The following is a 26450-nucleotide window of genomic DNA, read 5'->3' as shown; positions in this document are numbered from 1 at the left end:
TAAAGTATGAAGTGTCTACCTGTTTTGAGTCTGACACTTGAAAATGACTGTCAAGTTACCCAAAATGATAAAGGCCTCATGAATATTAAAGGACAACTGGGTTTTTAACCCAATCTGCCAGACCAGGAGCTGTCTGGCCCAGAAGGATTACTGGGGAAAGCAGAGGCATAACCAGTGAGAAACATCTTTCTCTTTGAACAGCAGTGGCAATCTGCATGAAGTTGAATTGTAGCATTATCAGTAATCAAATTAGTTGTTTCCTGAACAGCATTTAAGGCCTGTTCTTCTGGTGCAACTGACAGATACAGGGAAAAGTATTGCAGTGCTGTTTAATAACCTGTAAGGCTTTTCCTTTAGTTAGGAGGAAAGGAATTTCTGTTTTATGAAAAACACATTTTTTGGCCTGTGTTTAGTAGCAACCAAAATACAAGTGTTGAACCTTGCTGCACATTTTTCTGAAAGCATTTTGCTAGTACAATGTACTGTATAGCCTTTCCCCCTCATGAAGATGTTGCAATAAGTAATAGCAATGTGATTGGAGTAGTTGGCTGCTGCAAAGCATGTGAATTTAGTTACCCAATCCAGCCTGTTTCTCCAAATGAATGATTATGACTAAGTGTGGTATATGCAATGTTGACCTTTTAAGTTAGTTCCTAGTTTGCTGCTTTGTTGTTTGAATCACTTTCTGAATTGTTAATGTGAAAATAGTTGCTTTGCTTTATGAAGTTGGTGGTATAATTGTCTAAGGCTCTTGGATGGACTGGGTGTTTTCTCAGTGCTGTGAACAGGTGCCTTCTGAGGCTCAGCTGAGGAAGGGTGGGGTGTGTTTGTCCCCTGCAGGGGAAAGGAACAGAAGGGTGTTTATGCTGCTGGGCAGAAGGGCAGATTGCTGGGTGCAGTTCCTGTGAACTCCCAGTTAGTCATTCCTGGGAAAGAGCAGTTACTGCAGTGACACTTACAAAAGGTGTCATGGCCTAACTCACACTTGGCCTCTCCCTGGATGTCCCTGTTAGTCACCAGGTGCATCACAGCGTGGTGGAGACGTGCTGTCACCCAGGCAAAAACACCCATCAGCATTGCTGCCTCCCTGCTCATAGGAAAGGGCTGGGTGAAGAATGTTGTCTGTCCCAGGCAGCTGCTTTCCCTGTTTGCCTGGCTCAGTGTTTCCTGTTGTTGGAGCTTTAAAAGCAATGCCTGTAGGTGAGGATTATAAACTGCTGTTCTGTGGGAGATGAGGATGCAGTGCCTTGAGGTCAGAAGTGGAAATGGCAGCCATTGGTTGGCAGCTCTCTCATTCCACTCTGCAACAGCATCCAAAGTTCAAACCTTTGGGGGAAAGGAATTGTTTTCTGAGCAGCCTTCTTCCCTTCTGGGTAAAAGTTCATGCTTTGAATCATTTGAAGCCTGATGATGTAAGGCTATTACTCAGATCTGCCTGACACATAAATAAAACTGATACCTCGCATCTTCAGAATCAACACCAGAAAAACCCTGAAGAGGCAGACAGAGAAGGGCGAGCAGTGTGGCCTTCAAAAAGAAGGATCAGTGAAAACCTGTGTTTCTGCAAGTACCAATACAATCTGCAAACAATCAGTCTGGAATTGTGCCACTTCAGATGGTGAGGCTGGAACATCAGGTCTTCAAACAGCTGGGAGAGGAGCTGAGGAGTAGGGGAAAGAAATAAGTGAGGAAAATGTAGCCAGAAATGAGTAAGAAGTGAATCTGTTAAAATGATTTAAGGGGTAAAAATGTATGTTTCAAGAACTTGATGAAATAGCTTTATCAAAACCTAACACCTACTGAAAGAGATGTCAAGGAAAAGCTTCTCAGCATCTACTTTGGGAAGAAAAAGCAAAACAAAAGCCAAAATCCTTCACAATAAAACAGATTGTGTTCAGGAATGGATTGGAAACCTATGACATAATTCACGGTACAGTAATGTGCTTGAGGTAGGCAAATACTGGCTAATCAAGAATTTCCTTCCTTTCTGTGTTAACAAGTTAATAATGATGTTAAGAAAATCTTGCTTGTTCAGTAAGCAGTAAAATCTCTTTTCAGTACATTTGGTGTGTGCAAGTAAAGTTCATCTGTTTCAAGTCATTAGCACTGCATTAGCACAGCATGGCAACTGGTGTTTAAACATGAGCTAATTAATGTTCAGTGTAAACACAGTGTGCTAAAGAGCTACCCAGACCCCTGAAGTTCTAGCTGATACAAAATGCCACAGTGAAAATGCTATTTGCTGTTGGGGGGAATAGCTAATCTTTTTCTCCTGCTTTCCTAGATTACTGATAAATGGTTACTGCTGAACAGCAGAAGAGAAAGGGTCAAACTGATGCCAACAGCATTGTGTACAAGGGGGATTTTGTTACTATATTTGTGGGGTTTTGATTTTTGTTTGTTTGTTTTTTCCTTCCTTAGTGTATAGAGGTGTGATGGCTCAGTGACCTGGAAAATGTGTAGGATTTTTGGACTTTCAAATTTTGGTTTGTTAGTTTTGCAATTTCACAACTGGGCCAAAATATTAAAGGTGTGGTAGCTGATGGCCCAGCACTATGGAAGTGAGGTTGGATACGTATCTTGTACAATAGTACTTTTTTCCCCTCTCCAAAATAAATTTGGGGGTGTTTGTCCAGAAAGTCTGGTAATTTGCAGTGTGAACTATGTGAAATGGAATGTTGTCTGTAGCATGGATGCTGTTGGCTGGTGGTTTCCGGGTGTGCTAATTCAACAAGGAAATGAGAGACCAAATTTCTTACCAACTTTAACGCTCACCAAGTTATACATACAGGTGGCTGATAAGTGTCTATATAAACTTCAGATAACTGAGAGCTCTTAATATTTGGATAAATAACTACTTGATCCACAGATGTAATAGGAAAGGTAACAACCTGCTGAGCCTGAGGTGGGCTGGAGGCACATCTCCATCACTGAAGGGAGTTCTCTGTTAATGCTGCTACTTGGATGTGTCAGATGGATTTTGGGGAGGGCAGAAGAAAACTGTTCTGTGGTAAAAGCTGAAGTCAGAATTGATCTTTAGGAAGAATTTTTGTCTCCTAAGTGGTTGTTAGAACAAGGGTGAGATGTCAAGTGAAAGCTTGACCAGGGGCTGAATGTTTCTTTTGGTTCTTTGAACCCAAACTGGCTCCCTGTCATATGCAGCAGAAATGAAACTTTAAAAAAAAAAAAAAAAAAAAAAAGACAACAAACCCTGAAATTGAAATTTCTGAAGGCTTTGGATGAAGTAGGTGAACATCCAGCTCCTTCTGTACAGCCTGATTGGGAAGCTCACAAATGCTGGAAGAAGCAAGGAATGGTCAACAATTTAGGAGCCATAAAATGGACAGCTATAGTGTGTAGGAAGTTGTGGACAGATACTTGCTCTGAATAAGCAGTGTAGCAAAGATCTGCTGTTTTAAAATGTTTAACCCAGCTTAGTTTACTGACAGGTTAAAAAATGTTTACATGAACAGCTCTGCTAGGAAGTAGAAAGGGCTGCAACCTTTAGTAGGATGATGATATGGAACAGGTGGCACTGGCTTACTGGATAATACAATCTGATATCACAACTGTTGTGAAGTGCAGTTTAGTTTCTTCACCACCACATAATCATTCTTCTGAACTGCTCTTTAAACGTCAGCAAAGGCCTCACATTAATTCAGCTTGACAGTTTGATTAGAGCATTTTAACAGCTTCTGAAAAATAACTCAGTTACTGAAGTGGTAAACTTGCTGTCTTGGCAGTGGAGATAAAGTGCTGCCTCGCAGTTGGAGAGGCAGAGCTAACCCTGTAATTCCTGGTCCATCTCTGTGTATGGTCACCAGCGCCTTGGTTTAAATGCATGCTATTTCCTCTCCGTGTAAATATATGCTAAACTAACTTTCGTGGGTCAATAAAATGCTTAAATAACATGCTCCCCACACGATGACCTTTACATAATTCTGACCTTGCTTTGAGTTTCAAATTTTCTTTATTTATAAGGTATAAATCATTGCATGTAGAAGGGAGTGAGAGTTAGGAGTGAAGAATTTTAGTGTGTTGAGGTGGGATGGGGCTTCTGGAACTCAGAAGTATATCTGGCAGAGGGAGACTAGAAAGGTGATGCTTCAGAGATGAACTGTAATTTCAGGGCACTTGATAATTTTAACAGCATGGTGTTTTTTAGTATTGCCATTTTGTGGTGTGTGGAAATATGTAGCATGCAGTAACCTAGATCTGTAAATTTGAGCATGTGAGTTGGTTTGGGATTTTTTTCTACGTAAAATTGTGTTTGGCTTAATGCTTGAAAATAAGGGCATTTGAATGGGGGGAAAATGCATTTAACGTGGTGTTATGTGTTCTTCCCAGACTCTGACACATCTCTGGAACCTGCAATGACAAGTCGGAACAGTAGCCATGCAGAGAAAACTGGTGAAATGTCCTCAAAGCAGTCAACACCAAAAGTGCAGGTCCAACGATCTGTCTCCCGAGAAACCATCACTATTCATTTCTCTGCATTTGGGAAGGAGGAAGAAGAGGAGGAAGAGGAGTTTAAAGAATTTCTTGATGAGGAGCTAGATGACCAAAGCATTGTAACAGCACTTGAAGCCAAGGAAGACCTCTGCTTTGAGCATACTGGCCATGACTTTTCTGGTCCAGCTACCTCGCTTAACATGGCCAACTCTGCATCACCGCTGTCCTCATCACCTGCAGTTCTGCCAACTGCAGAAACTGTAAAGCTGTTGGACTCTCCTTCCCTATCCCAAATACTCAGTGCAGTGCCACCAGTCCTGTCTCCATCGTCACACTCATGTCACATAGTTGGCGCATCAGGTGCAGCAGCACCACCTGTGGAACAGAAATCCAGCCTGTCATCTTCCCCATCCTCATCCCCGTCCAGATCAGTTGCCTGCTCTAGCGGATCATCCACAGTTTCTAGTTCAAAGCCTTTTAAGGGGTTAGTCAAGTCCTTTTCAACAGAAGTGGAACCAAAAGAACCCACCCCACCGATGCGACATAGACAGTTAATGAAAACCTTGGTGAAATCTCTGTCTACAGACACTTCTAAACAAGAGTCTGAAGCTGTGTCTTACAGGCCACCTGACTCGAAACTGAACTTGCATCTGTTCAAACAGTTCACTCAACCTCGAGCTACAGGTGGTGATTCTAAAACTGCCCCCTCCTCTCCATTAACATCCCCCTCCGACACGCGTTCCTTTTTTAAAGTACCTGAAATGGAGGCTAAAATTGAAGATACGAAAAGACGCCTTTCTGAGGTAATCTATGAACCTCTTCAGCTGCTCAGTAAAATAATGGGTGATGAAAGCAGTAGCCACAGGCCTAAAGCCTTATCTTCAAGTGCTTCAGAACTCTCAAATCTTTCCAGTTTGAATGGCCATTTGGAAAGCAATAACAACTACAGCATTAAGGAAGAGGAGTGTGATTCGGAAGGGGACTTCTCTGGGAGTGACTTTAACCTGACTAAGAGTGATCAGTCAAGAGGGGCAGAAGAACATTTAAAAGAGATTGAGACCAAAAGCTCTCAGTCTGCAAGCACAAAGGATATGGGGTCAAAACCTTCACTTGTACTTGAAAAATGTTCGTTGTCTGCACTAGTGAGCAGGGAGGATGAGGAGTTTTGTGAACTGTATTCTGAAGACTTTTTCTTGCTAGAGGAGGAAAGCAAAACCGATAAACCAGCTGAAACTGTGGTCGATCCTGAGATTACTGAGGAAACTGTTACTATGCTCAGTAGTGAAGATGAAAATAATCTGGATGTGCAACAGCCTAAAATACCAGTGAAAACTTTATACTTATTAACACTCTTAGTCTATGCTTACTTTATTATCCCTCTCCCTGGCTATGTAAGTGGACTCTTACTTGGAATGGCCCTTGGATTTATGGTAGCTGTCTGTGTGATTTGGCTTCTTACTCCACATACTCATGAGTATCTCAAATTGCATAAAAGCATGAAAAAGCGCTGGAATACAGGAGCTCTTGACATCAAAGAACCTGAAATACTGAAGGTGAGGTCATGGCATTTTGTGTGTATGTGTCTATGTGCATTATTTTGGGTAGAAGGAATAAACTGGATTTATCCTGATGGTGTAAAGGAGCTGAACTGTCCCCATTTGTAAATATTTTTTTAGGGTCAACTCACTTCGGCAGGGGCACAAATGGTTTAGTATCCAAGAATATATAAGACTTCATTGTCTTTAGGGATTAGTAGAAAATGGAATTTCTTCAAAAGTAAAATGGCAAATGGCTTTGCTGATTGAAACAATCCAGCTGAAGTACTGAGAGCAAGTAGTGTCAAAGTTTAATGTGTAAAATAACATTTGTGCTTGAAGCTGCATCTTGAGAGATGTATTTTGTTTCTGGGACATTTTACTGTCTAGGCAGTGATTTGTCTGTCTGGTCTGTTCAGTCCAAGCAGAGACAAAAGCATTGTGTTCAAGTAGAGCATAGAGAGTTGGAGGGCATATGGGTCCCCCTTAAACATGAGCTAATTGGAATGGGCAGAGGAATTACAGTTCAGCTAAACATGTCTGAGAGCTGGGTTTTAAATGAAAGTTTGTCCTTCCTGCTCTCTTCCCATCTCCACTTGTTGAGATATTGTAAGTTGCTGTCACTTTGTGTCACATTGCTTCCTGTCCAGCTGTGATCCATCCAACCCCTCAGTTCCTTTAGTGCTTCTGGTCCCTGTCCTGCCTCTCCTAATCTCTGTCTGCAATGAACTAAAATATTTCCCCAATTGCAGAATTCTGAACAATAAAACGTCAACTAGTTTCTGATGTGCAGCAGAAGTGTTTCTGAGTGACAGTGGTGTAACCTTCACTTGATATCACTTGCTTGTCAGAGTATTTGTGGAAATATTAAATTGAGCTTTTTGAAGGTGCATCTCCAATTGTAACAGCACAAAGGTTGCATGAATTTAAATTCAGATGGGTATATACTGTAGAATCTGTAATGTATTGATGGCTAATTTCATGTGTTTTTAGGTAACTGAAAAGTTAGAGAAACAGAATATGAAGTTCTACTTTTGTTGCATAAAGGTGGCAATTGCATGTCTAGTCCTTATTCTACCTTGGAGTTCCTTTTTCTTTTGAATGATATGAGTTGTGCTTATTATTTGCTGTAGTGAATTCATACTGAACACTCCTGTCTGCCCAACTGCCCAACCTGCTGCTCGCATGTACAAATCTTGACAAACTTTCAGTTCAGTCCGTGTTATTTGGTGCCAAGACCCTTCCTTGATACTTGAAAGCTGGTAAAGATCCTGATGTTCATTATTGGCTGGTGCTAGGCTGTCTCTGAGATGTCAGCTCTTAGTCAGGAACCTTTAAACTGTATTTTAATGCTTTTATCGAGGAGATACATCTTATGAAAATGGCTGTAGCCAAGAAATGAACAGTGCGGAGAAGTCTGTATAAATGTAGATTAATAGTTTTTATGACCTGATGAGTATTTCTTGTGCTCGTAACACACAAAGTAATTGTCTTTAATATGTTAATGGTTCAAGAGTTTTAAACATCAGCTTGGTGCCCATATTGTAGTAGGAACATAATGTAATATGATTTAGCAGATAGCAAGTTGTTATTCCCACTTCATACAACTGTTTTCTATGTACATGTGTCACAATGAGTACTGGACAGCTTAGATCCTCTGAAAAGGCAGCTAAAGACTTAATCTGTAACAAAACTCAGGTGAATATAGGAAAATCAAACTTGATGCTCTTGCATAAAGATGTTCTCTTCAGAACTTGTTGGTCTCGTGTTCTGGTCTGGACTGCTGTCATGCAGTTATGATAAATGCTCTGAGTAAGATCCCTTTATGAGGCTCAAGGAGTTGGGATTCTGCCAAACTGCTGTCAAGCTATTTTTGTACAAGTATGTGTACATTCTCCCCCATGTATATGTTGTTTGAGAAGTTTACATTTCCCAGGTTTTGAAACCTAGTGGAAAACTCCCCATAGCAATTGCTGAAATACTTGAACATGGTTATTGTCCCCCACAAAATCGTTCTTTGGCGGTGGGAAAAAGTAAATGGCTGTTGTGCTGGTTATTGTGTGCTTCTGTAGGTTTCTATACTTACTTCAGTCAAATCCTTGAGCCAGAAAATGCACAAAACCTCTGCATCTTCACTGCATGTTTTTGTATCTGCCTATTCCCTTAGTTTTCAGTTCTCTGGATTCCTTATATATTTTTTTTTTCTCTGCCCACATTTTTTCCCCTTTTTTAATCCATTAGTCTTTTCTAACTTCCTTCTTGGCCTTTAAACTATGCATTCCCTTGTGTTGCGCTGGCTGGTATGAAAGGTTTTAAGTAACAGCTAAAATGGAAATGATAAATTTACCCTTTCCATTAGAAAGAACTTTTAGAACACAGTGGCAGTGCCTGCTGGAGAAATGGAGCTTTTGAGCCACAGTTGTACAGAAAGAGTAGACTTTTTATCAGCCTGCTATTCCTGAGTACCATCCAAGGGATTTCATGCTTGATAGTGGCCTCTGGCAGAGAAATGTGTTTTCCAGTTAAGGTGATGGTTGCTTCTTCTTCCTCAGACCTTGCTGTGTCTTTGGATTCCCTGTGAATGAAGCTCAAAAAATGCATTATATTTTTCCCTCATTTATGAAGCAAAATACTATTGAAGTATTAGAAAATAGTGGCAATAAGAGGGATGCTAATGTAATTAGTGTGATTTGAGTGATCAACAGTCTTGAAAAAATTTTGGTGCTAAAGCATTTGATTATATAATTTAATAATAATGAATATTAACCTGTTAATATCACTAAGAAACTTTAGGTTGGGCTTGTATTGTGAAGGTGGCTTTTGCTGATTCGATTATTTATGTATTTGGAAGTATCGTAAGTAATGATTTTAGTTTATTTCTACCCACACAGCTTGTCTGTGTCCCCACCCCTCTGGGACCTTCATAAGGATCTTTTGCGATTCCCCCTCTCCTCCCCTCTCAGGTTGTGGTGTAACACACCTGAGACCTGTGACTAAGTAACACAAAAAAGTTGGTACCTACAAGGCCCGATTGTGCAGTTCTTACATGAATTATTCTGTTGAACTGCAGTTTGAATAAAAAATTTGGAGCCCAGTGTCAGGAAAGAGGAATATCAAACTGGCTTTTGAAACTGTATTTTGTAGGTGGCCATGTCCCACGGAGCTGACTGTTCCCGAGGGCCAGAGCAGTGGCAGCAGTTTTGGGTTACAGCTGTGACCTGAGCTAGAAAAGCTGTTCTGCCCAACCCTCGGAGCAGCTCTGTGTTCAGGGTGGTTCCCAGCCCAATGGCCAGGCACGTTCTCCTGATTTCAGCTGTGAGTGTGGAGCAACAGCTGACCTTTATAAATCGAGATCACAGGATCAGTATAAATGGCCAGCAGCTGCACAGTGGCATATGACTATGGTCATTGTCCTCCCAGAACTACTAAATTTCTTATTTTAACAACTTTGCTAGTCCAGAAAAGACCCATCCTACAGTCACTCCTCTCCTACACAAGGAAATCCATGGTTGCTTCAGTAGTTTGGGAAAATTTATCTGTTGCTAGCGCGTTATGGTAACACAACTTCTCTGTTTGGGTGCATTGTAAAACTGTTTCCGTGGGCTGTGAATCTTTTGTTCCAATTTGTTTTTGCAAAAAGAGAGGCAGAGGTATTTCTGATGAAGTTGTTCTTAAAGTGCAGGAACTTTGGAATGACTTTTGGGGCTTCTTGGATAACCTTCTCAGTGTTTTTTAAGCTAAGTGATACAACTGAAGATCGCTGAAGTGAGGAGGCAGGTGGTGTTGTTACCTCCTTTAACACTGTTAATAAAATTCCTACAGCTGCCACAGATTTTCAGATTCATTAATAAAGAATCGTCATTTCGTGAAGCATTAACATTTTACTCTCAGCCATACAGTGTTTCTCTGTAACAAAATAACTTGAAAATCCAGTGCAAAGAAGAAAGTTCATCCTTAGAAGTTAGAAAACTAAAATTTTATGTACAAGGACGGTTCGTAGTAATGTGCTGTCTCTTTCATCCCAACTGTTGTCTGAAAATAAAACCCCAAATATTTAAACCTAGACTTGGTTCTTTGGTTGCTGATAACCTGGTGGTTGTGCTGTGTTTGCACATCTGTTGGGTTATGGGTGAGCAGGGGAGGCACTACAGGGTGTGAGAATTGTGTGTTTGGCAGATTGTACAGCTAATCCATTTGTTTGAAGTGGAAAGCCTGGGCACATGGTAGGGGTCAGAAAAGCAGGAGGGGTTTTTACTTCTTATTTGGCACAGGGAAGTCAAGAGTATGATGAGTAAATCACTCCTTGTTTTCATCACAGTTCCATCTCAAGCAGGCTGTTAAAAAAAATGTCAGGTGCAGTCTGACCTTCCTTCCTGGGTACCACGTGTACCCATAAGTTTCCAACCTTTCTACTGAAAATAGAAAGCTTATTAGAGTTAGAAGAAGGGCTCATGTGACTAAGCTTCCTGTAATGACCCACTCTCCAGTCAGCCCTTTCTCTCTGTGTCAGCTGGTGCGGTGTTGGCTGAACGGCCTTCCAGAAGAAGGCAAGAAACTTCTGAGGCAGCAAATTCCCATCTGTGTGTTTGCGTGGCTGCAGGCTCCAGACTTTGTCTGAGCTAGAAATAGCTTGGAGATCTGATCGGGGGCAGGTGGGAGTTGCTCCAGAGATCTGTGGGCCATATGGATATTCCAGTTCCTGCACACGGTGGCTTTGGGCAACTCACATGATGTTCTTGTGCTTCAGTAAGTCCAGCTGGAGTTCCTGGTTGAAAATTAGTTGCTGTCTGCTCAAAGATGTCTTGGCTAAATCATTTCTAGGAAGGAGATGGGATGTGCTCAAACCTACATCAGGGCTGCTGTGCAGAGTTTGATGGCTTATAGAAAACACTTCCTCATGCATTGTATTTTCTATATGGGAGTCATGTATAACCCACTGTAAGAAAAAAAACAACCATAAAGCTTCTTCAAAGAGTATGTCCTGGTATAGGCATTTCTATTAATAAAAGACATAATCTGCTTTGGAGCTGAGCAAAGATGAATGACTTAATCTTTCCTGAACATAAAAGAAATGCTAATTTATTGAGGTTTTTCAGGGTTTGTAGTGAAAATGGAGCTAGATGTTGGAGTAAGCAAAACAGATATCACTGTTACTGTGGCACCTGAGAAAGTGTATGCTGTCTACTGTGGGAAATTGTGGCACTGAAGAAAATGAGCATAAAAGTAAATTTTACATCTCTCTGTGTGGGTGGAAACTTCTTCAGTAAGTTGAAATCTTGCAGTAATTTTTGGGATGTTTTGCATAAGGTGGTTACAACTTTTTGTTTTGAGAAATGCTGGGGTGCTCATTCAGCCCTCCCCACTTTCCCCCACTGTAATCACCCAGGAGTTTGTAGAAGTGCCATTTTACTTTCTGCTCCCTTTCACTTTCTGTTGACGTTGATGAATATTGAGTATGCTGAATTTAAGGTTCTGATGTGCAGATAAAAACAATGATCAAAGAATGTTGTATGGCAGGTTAAGAGAAGGAAAACTTCTCCTTGAATGAATGTTCTGCCTGCCTTCTGCCCCATTTATCACCTCCATTTCTGTAATCAGATGTTGGAGGAGTAACATCACCCCCATGGTCGGAGTCAGCACTTAGAGGCTTGTTACAGCAGGACTTGCGGCTCGCGTGGGGACTGGCTGGTTTGTTTCTGTTTCTTTCACAGCACAGAAATCAATTGAATTTAATCCACGTGTATGACTCCTGTGTTGTAGCTGGGCAGTTACACAACGTGTTAAATGATCTCAAACGGTGATGGTGCATGAAAGCAAACTCCATTGTGGTCTTCCACTGAGTCCTTAATTGTGGTGATTACAATGTCAGTGCTGTCTGTGAGCAGACAGGCTGTTTGCTCTGCCTGGGCTCTGGGTGATTAAAGTATCCAAGCTTGCTGGGAGCAGAGGAGCTGCTGTGCCACTCATCCCTCCTGCCCTGTGGCTCTTCCCAGCATCCTGCATCTGCGGATCCCATGGTGGCTCCTGGGGATGATGTGTGAGCACCCTGTGCTACATATACAAGGTGACTGAGTCAGAAAAAACAGGCTGTGTGCTTGAGATCCCGTCCTCATCTCATGCTCTCTTAGATTGGTGTTACCTCATTTAGGGCATTTATTGCCTCGTTCTGTTTGTGCAGTAAGTGAAATAACTTTGGCAGAAGCTTGGATAATAATTTAAAGTTTTTAGGTACATGCTGTACTTGGTTTCCCAGCAGCTTAAAAGCCTGTTAACAAGTGTCTTCTTCTCTAGGGATGGATGAATGAAATTTATAATTATGATCCAGAAACATACCATGCTACGTTGACTCACTCCGTCTATGTGCGACTCGAAGGAAGCACCCTACGACTTTCAAAACCCAATAAAAATATTTCTAGAAGAGCTGTGTACAATGAGCCAAAGCCTGAAGTCACCTACATCAGTCAAAAAATTTATGAACTAACAGATAGCAAGGTGAGTGCCTTACTTACATCTGATTTTAACAAAGAATACTTTGCAAATTCTTTTTAACTCTGAATTATTTTTTTCATTCCTCTATTTTCACATTCTGTCATTATTTAAAAAAACTGTTGTTGTGACTAACTTGCGAAAGATTGCGCTGGGGAGGAAGATTGAGCAGGATTTGGAAGAAAGTACATATTTACACAATAAGGGAAAGGCATAATTTTCCTCTGGCAGTTGAGAGCAGAAGTTAACTTATGGGAGTTCTGAGACTCATTCCCAATGCATGAGATGACTGCTGAGCTGTTCTGAAGGTTACACCAAAATGCATCATCTTTAGTGGTTGTCTCTACCCCAAGGCAACATTTGCATTTCACTCTGAGGGGGAATGTACAAAGAGGAGAGTGAATGTGAAAGAGGAGAGTGAGAAGTGTCTGGAACATGACCTGTTCTGGGTACCCCCAGTCTAGGGAAGGAGATCGGGATTTTTGCAGTTGGAAGACTGCATCAACAATAATGCTGGGACAGCATTCCTACATGTTGTTTGCCTCCCTCAAGTATGTGAAGAGTTGCCATGTGAAGTTGATTCCATTGGCATTGTATTAAGTAAAACATCAATACCTAATTATTAAGAGAATGGATTTTTTTAATGTCCTGCATCAGTCGAGGGCCTTGGCAGTACAGATGTCGGAGGAAACCATGCTTCACTTGACTGTTAAGTGAGAGGAAGAAAGGGACCAAGGCAGTAGTGAGGAAAACCTCCCTCCTTTTCTCTGAGTCTGTATGGGAAAGGAGTGTGCTGTCAACTCTGCCTTCCGTTGAAGGAAGACAGTGAAAAAGATAAAGCAAAAACTTAGATTCCTGTCTTTTGCAGATTTGTTTTCCCATCATGAAGACAAGCAAAGCTGTCACATACTGGGGAAGCGCTTCACTGATGGTGGTTCCCCATGGTATCTTAGAAAAATTTCCAGTACTTCCCCCCACCCAGCCCCAACTGATTACAGAAATGCCAAATGCCCTGACTGTAATAAACAAATGATGCCTGTTCTTCAGGTATTTGCCCACAGTTTTTGGAAAACATTACTGATTTAGACCCCACCTAAGAATTTATAGCTCTTTTTTTTTTTTTTTTTTTAATCCACTCTTCTCATCACTTGCATTGTCTTAATTCTAAATAAGTATACTGAGTTTAGAATACAATTATCTGCAAATCAGTCTTATGGCTTGACTCTTACGTATTTGATGTGGCTGTCACCAACTTCAAACCCTCAATTTCATGAGGTGGGCATGAAAAGTTGTGTTCAAAACTCAGTTTGGACTCCAATTATTTTATCTTGTTATCTATTTATCTCCCCCTGGTCCCAGAAATAAAGTTATTGGATTTTCTATCTTTCTGCAAATCCATGAGAATAAGATCATTTAAATGCCAACAGAGTTTCTTATCCACATGGTATGAGCTGCTTAAATGGCCTTTGCTTTAATTGCAAGGCTTGGCTCACCAAAGACTTAGTGATAGTGAAACTTAGCAGTGGGTTGGACATCCACCAGCAATTTTGAGTTAGTTAAACTGGCAGATCCAGTGTGGGATCTTTATCTCTTGCATTCCTGTATTCTTTACTTGAGTATAGAAACATAGAGGATACAACTGAAAAATAAATTCATTTAACCCTTCCATTTATACATCAGATTTCCCTGGTTCCCAAGAGCCTGGCACGGAAACGAATTTGGAATAAGAAATATCCTATTTGCATTGAACTTGCCAAACAGGATGACTTCATGGCTAAGGCCCAGATTGAGAAGGAGACTGCAGAGGAAAAGTTACCTGCTGAAAAAGTGGACTTGAACAACGAGGAATCCAAGAAACCTCAGGATGGAGCGAAATACACTTGCCAAAAGGATCAAGTGCTTTATCTCTTTGGAAGGACAGGTAGGGAGAAGGAGGAGTGGTTCAGAAGGTTCCTTCTTGCATCAAAGCTCAAGTCTGAAGCAAAGAAGCCACCCAGTTTGTGTGGGAGCAAGCCAGGTACCCAGATTTTGTATTTTTGTAGAAGTCTGTTAAAAGAAACAAACCAAAGTTATGTTTTGGTGTGCCACAGTGATCTTTACAAGCAAAAAATAATACCAAAGATACTCTTCTCCTTATCTTGGCCTCTCATTTCCACCTTCCCCCTACCTTTTCCCCTCTTGGCTCTATGCTTTCAACTATTACTATTTTTAGACTATTTTATATGAATACACTATTTTTCAATTACTGTAATAACTCCTGTCATATTTGTAAGGATGAATTGTTCAGTGTCTTTTTTTTCCTGTACATTAGAACTGGTATCAACATTTGAAGTATTAGACTCAGTTCTCTTATTACCCATTTTTCCTCCTCCATTCTTCCTTCCACTGTAGTTTTCTGTAAAGGATAGAGCTTTCTCATGGGTTAGTGTCACAAGAAAACACATTTATCTGTTTGAATAAAAGGTCCTGCACTAATATATATAAAATATATATATCTATGTGAACCAACAAACATATTAGTCTATAGTACTGATAAATTGTTTGGAATATTAATTTAAATCCATCCTCTGATACAATTTTAAACTTGAATGACTCATACTTTTCTGTCTTTATTCTCTGAGAAGCGTTTTAAAAATTAGTTAACGTTATTGTTTGTGGCACATAACTTCTTGAAATGCAAATACAAAATTAATAGCTAATTAAAATTCTAATAGTTACATGCTTTTGACAGTCCTTTTAATTGTAACAGCCTATAATTAGATTAGGAAAAAAACCCTGTAGTCATAGGTGCATTTCAATCACCTGACTTTTATTTTAAGCATTCCCCGGCAGGGCTGTTGGGAATTCTGCCATGTGTTATACATATGTGAATGTCCATATTTAAATATGCTATTGATCATCTGACACCTCCAGTCCCACATCCTGCTGAATCATAGCAAATATTGGCTAATTTGGGTTTAGGACCACCTAAACACGCAGCAGTGGAATTTACTTTTAGCCTTTAAAATAAGAAAGCACCGTGCTGGTCTTTTTTCAGGAGAAATAGCTGCGGAATAAATGTGTTCCTTTAAAGTTTGATGATACACTGTGGTATTTGGCTGTCAGATTTATTCTCTGTTGAACAGGTACTATTCCTTTGAATTTAGGGGTGCTGCCAGCACACAGTAGAAGTGATAGTCAGTCTGGAGTTCTCACACACAGCCGGAGCAGCAGCAAGGGAAGTGCAGAAGAAATCACATCCCAGCCAAAGCACAAGGACCTGGCTGGCAATGTGAGGCAGAAAATGCTTCTGGACTACAATATTTATATGGCAAAATGTGTTCCACAAGAAAAGAAAAGCCCTTCAGGTAGTCCAGTCCTCAGTGCAGACAGCAGCCCTACAGCTGTGAAAAAGGTAATACTTGTGCTCCAAAGGAATGGTGAACAAGGTCTGTAGCTCTTACTAATCCTTTGGCCTCCTGCACTGCATTTGAGTCACTCTCAGTAAACAGAACCTTAATACTAAGTACAACACTCTTAATAAACAGATCTTTATAATGTTAAGCATGACCACTGTTTGTTTAAAAGCTATAATTCATATCTTGCATCTTTGTTTCCAGACTTTCACACATTGCCCAGAAAAGTGAGTAGGAGGCCATGGTGGTGTAGCATATGAATAAACACATCTTGTGTTCCCCCAGGAAGACATATTCTAACCCCCAACAACTCCTGAAGCTGTGATGAATTTGCTGCTGAATCTGGCACGTGTCAGAAGTCATTCTATAAATAGATGAGCACTGCTGGCAGGGAACCTGCATCAGAGCAGAGGCTCCTCACCCAGCCGTCCTGGCAGAGCCAGGCTGCAGCCCTTATAAGCAGTTGCTGCCAAGAGATGATGTTCAGAACTGTAGCATCTACCTGCCTGTCTTAGAAAGTACTGCCTTTCTGCTGGCTTCAGGAGTTCTGCTTGGAGTAATGACGGGTGGTAAATTCTTCTGTCATTGCGGGCACTTCATGTGTTGTGTTTCCTTCATGAAAACTTCCTGTTTTTTCATGGTAGTGTGTGTACACACCCAAAATTATTTCAGCTGCCTTGGCTTTTGTGTGTGTAGTCAGTGATGCAGCATCTGAATGTATAATATTTCCAGGTGTTTCAAGATGGTTCTCAAGGAAACCAAGACAATTCTCTTGGACTGTAAACAAAACCTTTAATGCAGCAGAGGGAACAATATAGTTTCCTGAATACTGTATACAAACATTGGAAGGAGGAGTGTGTTTTCATGTACTGTGTTTATCATCTATTTGTGGTGTTTACAAACTGTATTTAAGGATGTAAGATCGGGTCTTGCTTTCCAATTTTTTGATGAAGTAAACAGTAGAGTAGAGAACCTGTTCTTCCAGATCTGACTGGGAAGAGAGTATCTCTTACTGCAAACACATTTCTAAGTCTGCCCACTCTGGGTTTTATCTGCTTTTTCTGCCAGAGGTTAAGTTACATACAAGTTTCTCATTTCATTGCCAGAGGTCAGTCTATATCTGTGTGGTTTCGTTCCCTCTGCTGCACATCAGGATTATGACAGGCTCGTGGCAGCCCAGCTGATGCATTTGTAAAGCTGCTCCCTGTGCTGAGCATTTGGTGTTCTAAGCTGACCCAGGCTCTTAACACTGAACTTTACATGTAAATCAGGCCTTTTCTGTCTTTATTTTATAAAATTTATAGGGCTGTATAACCTGATTTATCTTTTCAGTTGACAGATGCCAACGTGGAAGCTGAAGAAGAAGAACAGGAGGTCTGGGTGAATGCTCTGCTCGGAAGAATATTTTGGGATTTTTTAGGAGAGAAGTATTGGTCTGATCTAGTGTCAAAGAAGATCCAAATGAAACTTAGCAAAATAAAGGTATCTGATCTGGAGACTTGCAGTATACACTCCTTGTAAAGGAAATGAAACACATGATCTTTGAGTTTTAAAATGGTACAAGGAAGACTTATTTCACACTTACATGTAAAAGACAATAAATGTGCTACAGAATTCCAGTTCAGTTTCTGATGGATCTCAGCATGTTAACTTTGCTGCTTATGTTTAAAATGAACTTTAGCTGGATTAGCTAATCGTATCTGTCAAATTTTTATGTAAAAATTAGAAGTATTACTGTACTTACATTAGGGATAAATAGAACTGCATATAAATGAGGAAATCTGCTTTGGGAAATAGTGGATTGCTTTTAAGGTGGAGGACGTCAGGGAACCAGAACTATAATGTGTCCTGTTAACTTCAGACATAAACTACTTTCAGGAGAAGTGGGAGCAATAGTTACGGGAAAAACTCTGTGGGGTGACAGGACACAGCTTCTATTAGCTGCACCACCTCAAGGGTGAGGGGAGGAGTGATGCTTTTGAGTGACTTCTCCATCTTCCCCTTGCCTTCCTGTAACCCTTCTGAGCAGCAGTTCATCACAGGCCTTCAGCTCCTAGTGTTTGGGGAGGAGTTCACCTGTTCCTAAAGGCAAAGGAAGTTGTTGCCTTGCTGACAAACCTAAAGGCAAAGGAAGTTGTTGTTTTGCTGACAAAAGCTCAGAAATTTAGCTGCCAGCACCAGCTGTGAGACAGTGGTGCCTTTGCTCTGGGAAATAACCAGTAGCCTAATTCTGCCCTGTCTGCTTCCACAGTTGTGACAGCAGAGTACCCAGACATCTCATTGGAAACATTTTAAGTGGAAAGACTGGGAATGGGGACTGGATGTATTTTTGATGCGTTAAAGCAGTGTCTGTTCACAGGAGATATATTTTCTATCAATTAGAAATATTTAAGTGAATAGATACTCAAATCATCATGATTCTGTGCCTCTATTTTACTAAAACAATTACACAGATTTAAAATGTAATGTTCTGTGAAAGAATTTGCCAAAGATAAGAGGCTGAGACGTTGATAAAACCAATGATAAAATATGTGACTGAAGTTAAAATTCAAAAAAGTCTTTGATTTTTATTCACAGTGAAATAGGATTTACACTTAATTCTTGAGTTTTTTACATACTTTGACTAAAAAGCATGCTGGAAGTTTAAGGTCAGCATCTTAACTTCAATACAGATGCCCAGTCTCTCCCTAAAAAGTTTTTAAACTGGAAACTGTGAAATTCTAGAATAGTAAGAAATTTGTGTAATTATGTTCGTGTTCTTTCACTGGTGGCACTTCAGCTCAGTCTTAATGACCTTAAGTTTAATGACCTTTCTTCTCTCGGGAAACTGGTATTTAGTTCCATGACATGTATTTGACTTCTTATATTCTGTCCTTTTAGCTGCCCTACTTCATGAATGAGCTGACTCTGACTGAGCTTGACATGGGGATAGCAGTGCCCAAGATCCTTCAAGCCTTCAAACCTTCTATTGATCACAGAGGTAAAATACAAAAAGCCTTCTGGTTTTGCCTTTGTATCTGTGGAGAACAGAATTTTGATCTGTTTATCTTGTGGATGTTTTAGGTACATTTAATAAGAGCTTTTTCTGAGATACTCAGGGGTCTTTATCTCAGGCTTGGTGTAAATGTAATTCTGTATATATGGAATTGTGATCATGTCTTTCCATAGGAAATAATTACTGAACTAAACTAAAATTTGCATGCAATGGAGATGCAGACTTTAATACTAAAAACTTCGTGCCATGCAAATCACTGACTAAAAGCATGGGGATAGTAAGTGCTAACCTTTCCCTCATAAAACTGAATGAAACAGACTTTGGGGAATTATTAAAATCTTCTTGGATGTACATTAGTTAATGCTGCCTGTTGTATCCAAATGCTATTGTTTGCCTTTATCTGCTTGAGACTTGCAACTCTTTGGGGAAAAGCCTTATCTATAAAACACTGGGTACTTTGCTCTCAACTTTTCCAAAGAATATTTTCCACTGAGCTTTATAAACAAAGCATGTTTGGAAAGAGAAAACTGTTTTGTTGTCATGAGGAACAAAATCTGTCTTTTTCAGAGAAATAATAATTGAATAGATGGAATAGGTGGAGTGCAGTCAGTATTTGGGGAACTAAAACATATTGCTGCTTCTTGCCTTATGCTTCCTGTGTGGGACAGCAGGTTCTTCACAGTACTTAAGAAGTCCTCCAGTGTTCTCAGTAGAGTGGCTGCACCACTGGTAGAAGTTTTATTTTGAGTTAGAGAATAAAGGAAAACTTTAAAAAATCTTTACATGTGTGTTTCTTGTTAAGTGATTTCATGGTTTCTTTTTAATCAGGCTTTCCTTTCAGGGTTCTTTTCAGTGTGTTTCCCTTTGCCTTGATTTAAACATTTTTTGAATTCTATCTCTGTTCTTGTAACTTTTGTAACCAAAGACTGTAGTTCTAAGTCATGAGATGGGATTTAGGAGACTGAACACTTGGCTTCAAGTAATTACTGAAACAGCAGTGAGATCAATTAGTTCCTTCAGTTTCTTGTTCAGTTAAACTGTGACAAGCAAACATTTATGGTAGGATTTCTAATCATTTTGACTTCTTCCATACTGTTGAATGACATGTGAACTCTTTAGAGTTTTTAAGAGTGAATAGAGTTTGCAGTGAATAATTACTGGAAGAACTGGTTCTCTTATTATATTAAAAGGGTATAAACAAGGGGATGCTAATTGGAAATGCTTGTTTTCAATAAATAACAATAAATGTATTTCTTGGTAAGTTGATGTATGGATAAATGACTTGGTTTATTGGGGAATATGGGGAAAAAAAACCCTAAAGTTTCAGGGCAGTATCCAGAATGAACACTTCTAAGTTTTGGGGTTTTTTAAATAAGTGTTTGAGGTAGCCTTTTTGAGGCTTTATTGCAGTTACTAATTGTGATGTGCTTTGTTTCATTCTTACTCTTTTTTACCAGTGCTTGGTTACAAGGCAAATAATTTTTTTACTATATGCCTTCTCAAAATAACTAAATTTGTTAACAGACAATGTTAGAAAAAGATCTTGTTTCTGGTAATACAGTCCTGCTTGGGTGACAGCATATGCTATAGCTTTTACTGTAATTCTGTCAAGGCTAGGCAACCAGAAGATGGAATAAATTATACCATCTGCCCAGTTCTTCACTCCCTCTCCATCCCTTTTCCCCCCTGGAAAAAGCATATGAACATTTTCTGGTCAGAAGGAATTTTCCCTCTCAGTAATGGCATCCTTTGCTTAGTTTGATCTACTGTTAAAATAACATTGATGATTGAATCCTGCTGGCTCACTGATTATCCAAAAAGTCTGTGTAGCTGTTGTCTTGTTTTTTATGATCTTACTGATCTACTGTAAAGAGGAGAAATCTTTATAAGCTTGTGTTTGAGTTCGTGTTTTGTTTTTAGAATAGTGTTAGAAAAACTGTGATGGAAAAGAGTTATTTGGGTTAGTAAAGCACCAGCTTGCCTTCATCCTGCTTCCAGCATGTAACCTCACAGGGTGTCAGTGACTAGGTCTTCGGGAGCTGCCTGTATTTCTGTTATCACAAATGGGTGGGATTATGATATGGATATGTTTTTGCAGAAAAGAAAACAGTAGTTCTTTAACTGATGAAGTGTGACTTTTCCAGATCAATAAAACACAAAGAATAGTTACTATTTGTCCTGGTTTCAGTTTTATTCACCATTAATTGCTTCCAAATAAGTAAATAAAAGTGGAATGGGTCAGTAGTTGATGTGCCGGGTACTGGTGAGGGAATGTTTTGTGCAGCTGCAGTATCTGGAAAAGGAAGATACATAATCTCTGTTTAGTGGCATCTGTGTTCCAATCTCTGGATCACAAGTACCTACAGCTTTGGTGCAGGGTGTCACTTAAAAGGCACGAGCTAATCTTAAAGTATTCCCAAGGCAATTCTTTTGGAGACTGCAAAAAGCAAATAGTTGGCACAGACAATAGGATTATACTTAATATTGCATGTCTAGAATTGTCTAAGTAATGACCCTGTTTACTGTGAATCATAAAAGAATGCCTGTAGCTCAGTTACTGGGGGAACCTTGTCACAGTTCTTCAATATACCACTGGCAAAACAAGAGGCAGCAGGCTGTGCTGTGAGAGAAGCAATATTTCTCTGGGGTTTTAAGTTGTGCTTCACTTGGACAGCATCAGTGATGTAGAGGAGTGTCCCCATTACAGGTTGGCTTGGAGCAATGCTGTAAATAGTTTCGAAGTGAATCCCTGATGGTATTCTATTTCCTTTATCTCATTTCAGATCTCTTAAGCAGTTTAGGTGTGTGTAAATCACCATAATTTTTTTTTTAGACCATTAGCTGTACTCACCGCTCTCTTTCAGTGTGTCTTGGATTTGTATCTGGCTTTGTTCCATGAGCTTAATGTGATCAGAAAGCTTGTTTTGTGATTGCTCTTAAAGTGGCATCTTTTCTGTTGTTTATTTTAGGACTATGGATTGATTTGGAAATGTACTACAATGGATCTTTTCTAATGACCCTAGAGACCAAGATGAACTTGACCAAACTTGGTAAAGAGCCTCTTGGTGAAGCACTTAAGGTTGGCGAGATTGGCAAGGAAGGGTAAGGGACGTCAGTGGTGCTTTCATTGTGAAAAGCTGGGATTTTCCTTGTACATTTGCAGCTCTGGCTCTGCAGTAGATTGAAGGGAGTTTTGGGGATGTTTCATACAAGTGGGTGTGGAACATGGCTTTTCTGTGCAACTTTATTGTTTGGTTGCACTATTGAGAATCATCTTAATAAAAGGCTTCTGTGGTACAATTATCTTTTATATATATTTCAGTAGGATTTTAAAATGTCCTGTGACTAAAATTTAGTTTTGTCTTATGCATGATTTGGGGTTTAGCCAGATAAAACTCAGATACTGGAAATACATACATGCAGAAATAGATACATGTAACAGGCTACTGCTGCATGGTACAGCTACAACTGGAAAACATGAAGTAGTATACAATATGGAAGGTAAATAGACTCTAACTGTTATGTAAAGACTTTTTCAATAGCTTTTTTGCATTGTGGGAGTAATCACTTTCCTGCTTTAGTCTTTATTTTTCCTCATAGCCATCTTCTGTTTGCCTGCTATGTCTAAGTGAAATGCCTTATGTAGATGAACTAATTAGAAAACACCATACAGTGACTTACCTCCTTTGTATTTGTGCTTTCCCTCTCATTTTTGCGATGTTTCAATGTCACCCATCTGTCCATTTGTGTTAATCTAGTGAGTGGCACCTCTCAAATACCCATCCCTGGATGGATCCACTCCCAGCTGTGGAGGGTCCATTTTTCTGGTGCTGTATTCTCTTTGTACTTAAGAAATCTGCAGTCCCTGAACAGTAGGTGGTCTCTGATTTAATGGACAACCACTGCCTACAAATCAAGAAAATAGTCTCTAAATCTGGCCATTTGTTTAGCTATGAACAAAATGGTATGGTCTTTCACAATTAAGATACTAGATGCTTTGTATACTCATGTCGTAGCTCTGACCATTTATTCTGAGTTATCTTGAAGTGATACTTACAGCAGCACTATATTTCAGTGCAGTCATGACAAGAAAATAAATGTGAAAAAAACTAATGGCTGAATGATCTCATACACTGGTCAAAATTCAGAGGATTTAAAATCAACCTAGATTCTTGTTGTCACTGCTTGAAATAAATATTTCTCAATTTACATCAGTATAACTGGTAGGTGTGAATTTTTCAAAATCCTTTTAATCCTGCCTGCCCAAAAAGTGGGGGATAGAGGAGGAAATGTCTATACAAGTCAAATTCCTGCTTTTCTTCCCCACCCCTTCAGGATTTTCTTTGTGTATTTTCATATCTGTTCAGTGCAGGAACAGCCTCAGAAATAATTAGTGAACACACTGGTTTCATATTTAAAAATCAGGTTGCTGCTGGCTGAGCAATAGGCCCCCCAGCAAGGCAGATTTAACTGCCTGTAGCCAGGCAACCGATTACTTGAAGGTATCAGCATTAACTGCATTGCTCCCTGCACAGGGCCTGGGATGTTTCAAAGCTCAGGACCAGGTACCAGGTTTACATAAAGAGCGGTGTAATGTATTCTAGTTTGGGTGAGGGTTTTTTGGTTACTTGTTTGTTTGGTTTTTTTCCTTAAACAAAATGGATATTAAATAAATTGAGGACTGAAAAGTATAGAACAGTTTGATTCTCATCTATGCATTCCAATGTGTTAGTTAATTTTAATTCTACTGGCTTTTTAAATTATCAGTCGACAATTGCTGTGACAAATCAAATTACTCTGCATGTGTTTGCATCCATGGTCACGTTGTCAGTAAGTGATGTGTGTTGGTTGCTGAGCTCATTTCTGGCCCTTAAGAGCTCAGAACAAACCATCTCTTGAGATGCAGTAACCACAAAGTGGTGTGAGAAAGGCACTTACTCATCCAGAGAGAGGAGGTGGGGGGAAACAGCTCTGGGGTTTAACTGTCTGTGGCTGTTGTCAGTGTAAAGCGAGACAAATGGGTCACTGTTGCACTTGCTGTTTGAAATAGAAGTGAAGTGTGCTGAGACACAGTCTGGTAATGCTGTCTTGCATGCCCTCTCAGGAAGATGCTGCTCTCAGAAAGGGTGGGAAACTGTTTAATTGCCAATTTTATAAAATTAATACATTACAGATTCTGCTAAACAGGAGATGAGGCAAAAGCAGGCAGGTTAACTCAAAGTTACTGCGGCTTCTTACCCCGTCAGTCCTTTTGGCTGTGTTGAACCACATAAAAACAAACTGACAAATGGCAATTCATAAAATATTGTGCAATCTTTACAGGAACAATACAGTAGCTCCAAAGTGATTTTTTTTTTTCTGCCAATGTTTGTGCCATATAAATGGTCCATTGTATACAGAGCTCCCCTGAAATCTCACTCAAGCTTATTTATTGTTGCTTTGTTTAATGCGAGGAAATCCTGTGGCCTGACCCACTTGGTGCTTGTGAGGCACTTCAGAGGACCCCTATAACCAGGAAATAAAACACTTCCGTATAAGAAGGTGACACTTTTGAAAGCCCTGAGAATGCCCTGGGCATGCTTTGAGTTGGGTGCTACAGCGTGCACAGAAAAGAGAAGTGAGGTCACACCCTGGTAGAAAACGTGTAGTTTGAATCTGACCAAAAACTGAATTTCTGTGAGAAACAGCTCTAGTGTTGCTATTTGGGCCAGTGACAGGCACCACCCGCCACCCCCACATCCTCAAGGAGGTGGCTCAGTTTGCTTTGCTCCTTCACTCCTCTGCACGTACAAAATGGTGCTCTGGATAGGAAGAGGTTTGTGATTCTAATCCCGTAGCCTGGGTAGGAAGTTCTTCAGTGTAGACAGGTCCTGGGATCACTGCTTCAGTTGGGAAGGAGTTGCACCTGACCTGTCCCTTTTCATCAGGACTTCATGCAGCAACTACCAGTTTGTTCTGTGTACAGAATAACAGGCAGTGGCCTCAGTCCATGCGCTGCGTGAGGTTATTAATGCTTCAAATACATTTCCAAGAACACACATGCACACAAAAAGAAAGAAGACACAGCTATAAACTGTATTCTGAACATGCTGTAGAGTATTACAGTCCTGGGTATAGTCCCTAGGGTGAAAGCCATGTGCTTGTGAAGCCTGTGTTGTGTAACTCCTTCAAGCTCTTGCATTCAGTAGAGATCTGTTAATACTAAAGTGTATCCACTGTATCCTTCTCTGATTTAAATCTATTTAAAAGATTTGAAATTTTTCTTGTGATTGTGTACATAAATTCTTCCACAGTTTAAGTCTAGGAATTAGTTACTACTGTGTGGTATTTTGTACCCAAAGGGCAACACTTACTACTTTACTTTTTTCCCCATGGCATTCAAACAAAATGACTTGTCCAACCCTAATTCTGCTCAAATCATGGAAAACCGTGAGCAGCAACAGAGATGCTTCCAAATGTATTTTGAATAATCTCCACATTTGATTTGAATTTGTAGAATAGCCAACCCCATGCCAGCCTCTTTCATGAAGGATTATGTTCCACTGGGGAAAACAGATTTTCTGTTTTGAAAGCTGATTCTGACAGACTGACTTGAGAGTGGGTTTGATTTTGTTCTTTTAGATAGCATTTATAAAAGAGGGGAGGGGACAGTTCAGAGACCTGTAATGTCAGCCAAAGCTGTACAGTATGAATATCTATTTAAGGATATTACATTTGACCTGGAAAATTGCATTGTTTCAGTTTCAGGCCAAGGGCATATTGTCTTGCAGACAGCGATGAGGAATCCTCCAGCGCTGGGTCTTCAGAGGAAGACGATGCTCCTGAGCTGGCAGGAGAGAAGCAGGTGACCCCAGGAGGAGAAGGGTGAGATGTTTGTTAATCCTTCCCTCCCCCCACACCTGATATCTGGTGCCAGTCCTGTGATGCACTTTATCCCCCAGGATGGCAGAGTGTGAGTATATCCAAGCAATGAAGCAACCCCAGTTGCCCATTTCCAGGGCAGAGGGCAGCAGTGGAGCCCTGTTCACCCCAGCCCTGCAGGGACTGCTCCAAGCTCCACTGGGCACCTTCCAGTCCCTTCACTACTGGATTGCTGGGAGGCCAGAGAAATTCTGGGGACTTTCACCAGCATGTCCTGCCTGGTAGCAGAGCCAAGAACAGGATTTTGTGTGAAAACTTGAAACCCTCTCTATGCGGTATTATCCCCGCACTGATCCTGCCGATCCCTTATTTCCAGTGTTCCATTTTCTTTTCTTTAAGAAAACAACTGTTACTCAAGCCTATTTTTCTTGCTCAGTTTTGTGTTAGGTTTTTTTTTTCTCCTTGAGGACTTCATGTGTCTGTGCTGTGCAATACTGCCCTCTGATGCTGTGGACAGATTTCAAAGAAAATTTCCCAACATCAGTGATGCCACATCATTCCTTGTTTCGGTTGCTGTTCTGATTTTTTGCTTTCTGCATCTGATTGCAGTTATACCATGCAATGAGAAAACTGTAGTCAGCCCAGAATGTCTGAGACAATCACAATGTTTTCTATGTCTGAACATATCTAAGTGATTTTTACAGTGAATGTACCAGAAGACTCATG

The 26450-nt window shown here is 40.3% G+C and overlaps 1 protein-coding gene across 10 annotated transcripts in view; it reads left to right on the top strand.

Moving 5' to 3' along the window:
- The window catches only part of TEX2 (testis expressed 2), a 43521-nt gene that overhangs the window by 12513 nt on the left and 4558 nt on the right, over positions 1-26450 (top strand). For 5 of the 10 annotated variants that reach the window (XM_082294264.1, XM_082294266.1, XM_082294261.1 and 2 more), the window contains exons 2-9: positions 4348-6005; positions 12279-12479; positions 14154-14490; positions 15599-15867; positions 17201-17350; positions 18749-18848; positions 21833-21965; positions 25605-25727. In XM_082294264.1, the coding sequence (XP_082150390.1) occupies positions 4374-6005; positions 12279-12479; positions 14154-14490; positions 15599-15867; positions 17201-17350; positions 18749-18848; positions 21833-21965; positions 25605-25727 (2945 nt within the window). In that variant the 5' untranslated portion in view covers positions 4348-4373. Of the gene's footprint in view, positions 1-1126; positions 1950-3692; positions 3812-4347; positions 6006-12278; positions 12480-14153; positions 14491-15598; positions 15868-17200; positions 17351-18748; positions 18849-21832; positions 21966-25604; positions 25728-26450 lie in introns of those variants that run through there. The other 5 variants (XM_082294269.1, XM_082294265.1, XM_082294267.1 and 2 more) reach the window with 5 other exon arrangements.

This window comes from Coloeus monedula, assembly GCF_965178545.1.
Source record: "Coloeus monedula genome assembly, chromosome: 19".
NCBI classification, from domain to species: domain Eukaryota; kingdom Metazoa; phylum Chordata; class Aves; order Passeriformes; family Corvidae; genus Coloeus; species Coloeus monedula.
Note: the sequence above shows the minus strand (reverse complement) of the source record. Positions and strands in the feature narration are given on the sequence as shown.